This window comes from Enhydra lutris, unplaced genomic scaffold (genome assembly GCF_002288905.1).
Source record: "Enhydra lutris kenyoni isolate GAN:26980312 unplaced genomic scaffold, ASM228890v2 scaffoldscaffold4, whole genome shotgun sequence".
NCBI lineage: Eukaryota > Metazoa > Chordata > Mammalia > Carnivora > Mustelidae > Enhydra > Enhydra lutris.
This window is the reverse complement of record NW_019154088.1, coordinates 36,500,531-36,504,086: the sequence shown is the minus strand read 5'-3', so window position 1 is coordinate 36,504,086 and position 3,556 is coordinate 36,500,531. Positions and strand designations below refer to the sequence as shown.

General features: G+C 60.4%; 1 protein-coding gene across 1 annotated transcript; it reads right to left on the bottom strand.

Moving 5' to 3' along the window:
- Positions 1-619: 619 nt before the first annotated feature.
- Positions 620-1,795, bottom strand: LOC111140678 (somatostatin receptor 1). Its single transcript, XM_022492889.1, has one exon. The coding sequence runs from the start codon at positions 1,793-1,795 to the stop codon at positions 620-622; it is 1,176 nt and encodes a 391-aa protein (XP_022348597.1).
- Positions 1,796-3,556: the final 1,761 nt, after the last annotated feature.

Genomic DNA, 3,556 nt, shown 5'->3' with positions numbered 1-3,556 from the left:
CACGACTTCACCCGAGAGTAGGAGAAAAGACCAACTGCCTAGTTCATTCCCGAGTCCTCCTTCAAACAGAACTGAGCCCAGAGAGCGGTGATTCTCCAGACTCCGCTAGGGGCACCAGGCAGAATCTGGCGAGCGGAGGGGACGCGGCAGGGAGGGGCTGAGGGCGAGTCGGGGACTCACCCCGTGGGAAACCCGTGGCGGTAACTGCGGCTCAGCTCAAACAAAAATTACGGCTGGCCGGGCGGAGGGTCAGGCTGAGTTGACGACGTTTATGAGTTCATGATCTGCACCTGCAGGACGGGGCGGAAGGAAAGATCCAAGTTACAGAGTGGGGAGCATAGCGGGGCGCAGAAGTGCAAGCGCAGTGGAGGAGGGAGCGAAAGTACCAGACGAGGAGAAAGGGGCCAGCTAGCCTTCCCAATTTATAAGCAAAGTGCCCAATTCCACCTTTGTCGCGCGACTTTCCCGGGTCTCTCCACCCCACTCGCACACAGTGTCTTAGCCCCACTTTGCCCCACCGCACCCAGACGCCTGGGATACTTTCACCTCTAGCACCCGGCCTCCCTTCCTCCTCATTTTCCTCCTCCTGCCTTGCGCAGGGTCCTTGCGTGGCCAAGGCTCAGAGAGTCGTGATCCGAGACGTGCAGGTGCCATTACGGAAGACACCGCCTCCGGACTCGAGGTTCTCCGGCTGGAAGTCCTCCACGCTGTAAGCGCGGCTCTTGAGGGCCGTAGCGTAGTAGTCGACAGGCTCCTCGGCGGCGTTGTCCATCCAGCTGAGGCAGAGGATGCGCTGGAAGGAGCGCTTGAAGTTGTCCGAAAGGAAGCCATAGAGGATGGGATTGGCGCAGCTGTTGGCGTAGCCCAGGATGACCGACAGCTGGCTCACCGTGGCGTCGTCCTGCTCCGCAAACACGTTGACCAACTGCACTACATAGAAAGGCATCCAGCAGATGACAAACACCATCACCACCATCATCACCATTAGGGTGATCTTGCGCTCCGAGCGCTTGCGCTGCTGCCAGCCGGCCTTGAGGGCCACCATGCGCATTTTGGCGATGATGAGCACGTAGCACAGGCAGATGGCCCCGACGGGCAGCAGGAAGCCCATGAGAAATGTGTACAACACGAAGCCCACTAGCCAGCGCTGAGCGGGCTCAGGCATGAGCATGTTGCAGGCCACCGTGCCATCACTGTTGGCCGCTGTGCGTGAGAAGACCACAATGGGCAGAATGACAAGCAGCGATAGCACCCATACACCCAGATTCACTACCTTGGCCACGGTGGGCCGGCGGTAGCGTGCTGCCTTGATGGGGTGCACTACGGCCACGTACCGGTCCACGCTAAGCACAGTCAGACAGTAGATGCTGGTGAACATGTTGACTGCGTCCACGCTGAGCACGAGGCGGCAGAGCAGCGCGCCGAAGGGCCAGTGGCGAAGCAACGTGGAGGTGACCAGGAATGGCACACTGAGCATGAGCAGCTCATCGGCGATGGCAAGATTCAGGATGTAGATGTTGGTGGCCGTCTTCATTTTGGCGTAGCGGAGGATCACGTAGATAACCATGGAGTTACCACACAGCCCCACCAGGCACACCACGGAGTAGATGAAAGAGATGAGGATGGCGCTGCCCTGGCCCTCGCTCAAGGTCCCGTTCTGGGACGCATTTCGCCCTGGCTCCTCCATGCCGTCCGCAGCGCCGGCCCCGGGGCCCCTGCTGCCGCCGCCTTCGCCGCAGCTGCCCGGGCTGGGGCTAGGAGAGGAAGGAGAGGAGGCAGTGCCATTGGGGAACATTTCAGCTGCTGGGGGCCGATGGGGCTACTGAGGCTGGGGCGCTCTCCTCGCGCCCCCGGCGCTTGCGCCCTCACTAGGCACCCGCCCGCCTGCCCGCAGCTCACTGCTGCCGGACACCTGGGGGTAGCACACAGCGGCTGTGGAGAGCTTGGCTCCGACCGGCGCCGGCGGGGCGCATTGCCCAGCGGCGGCTTGCGGGCAGCCGCTTGCAGCTCCGGGGCGCTTGGGCACAAGCGAGCGTGGAGAGGGGAGGCCAGGAGGCTGGAGCCCCGCTCCGCACAGCCATTAAGTGGCGCGGCTGGGGGCTGGTGAATGATTAATAGACACCACCAGCGCGTCAGCAGCTACGAAAAGGGAGGCGTGTGGGAGAGAAAGAGGGAGGAAGGCGATATAGGTGGCTTACCACCTCTCGCCCAATTTTTTTTCTTTCCCAGTCCTGTGCTCGGATCAACTCCAGCCGCTGCTTCGGGGTGGGGAGGGGGGGTTCCCCTGCAGTACCCTATACTCGTCCCTCAGGGAGAAGTGGGGAGTTTCTCCGCCTTCCTGGAGGGTGGGTGGGAACCAAAGGTGTAGACTCTGTCCCACCCCACCCGGCTCCTATCCAGTGAAGCAGACCCCGGGCACAGATGTCTGGAGTTCATCTCAGTTTCCCTCAGTTGCTGCCCCGTCCTGAGAGACCCCCAACTCCACTTTCATCCCATTGTCTGGGGCCCTAAGCCCCCATCTCCCGCTCCCGCTAGCCCTGCCGGTCCAGACCCGCCGCGGAAGCTCTCGGCCCCCCTTACCCAGGGCGCGCTACCTCCAGACCGCCGCGTAGATGGCCCGTGCAAAGTGCCTGTGCGGTCTGGTGGCACGGTGACGTTCTTCTCGCAGTCCAACTCCTTTCTTTCGGCCGGACCCCCGCACAGGCGCCCACGCAGATACTCTTAGAGTCGCTGAAACTGACCCTGAGCCGTGTTAAGAGGAGGAAGGACAAAAACCGTGCGTTAGGAGATTCTGCGTTACAGCACCGCAGGCAGCTCTTCGCGGGCGGGAGTGATTTAGGGGCCTGAGTAAACCATTGCGAATCTCTTAATAAAGCTTGTAGTGCCCACAGCCCCCTGCGTCTCCCAGAGGAATATAGACTGCAGAAAGGAGGACGCGCGGCTGGGAGCACGCAAGGAGCCTGAGGCTCCCTCCCGAACGTGCCAGGCGCGATATTGGAAATCCATCTAGGTGTTCACTGGGGAAAGATACGGCTGCGCCGCTGGGAAAGGCTCCGCCTGCGTCCCTGCTGTACTTTGTACCCGAGAGAGTTGGCGGGCCCCGGGGGAGGAGAGTGTAAAGGCCTGGGAGAGCAAGGATGCCAACTCCTCTAAACCCAAGTGGAACCCGCCATGCAGGTGACCACATCTGTCACCAACTCCACAAACTGGCAGGAACACCTTCGGGTCTCTCCGTGATTACTAGAATTTCAGCCTTTTCTGAGGCCCCTGGACGTGTGACCGCGTTCTAGTTCGGGTTCCTAAACTTGTAAGAGACAGAAATCCATGCAGGCACGCCTAAAGCTCGCCTGCTTCACTTACGAATTGAATGGTTTCTGTGTTAAAGAGTGAATGTTTGATTACCATGATTTTTAACCACCTCCGGGACTTCCCGCTATCCCTAGCCTAGGCTCCCTTTGGCTGTCGGCTGGTTCCGGTTCAGGGAAGGATCACTTCATCCAGCTCTCCCGTCCCTTTTCAAACGCCCATCAGGTCTTTCTCTGAAAGTTGCCTGTTC

What these genes read in the sequence shown, in the direction of transcription:
- LOC111140678 (XM_022492889.1), bottom strand. Translation starts at nt 1,795, where the DNA reads ATGTTCCCCAATGGCACTGCCTCCTCTCCTTCCTCTCCTAGCCCCAGC.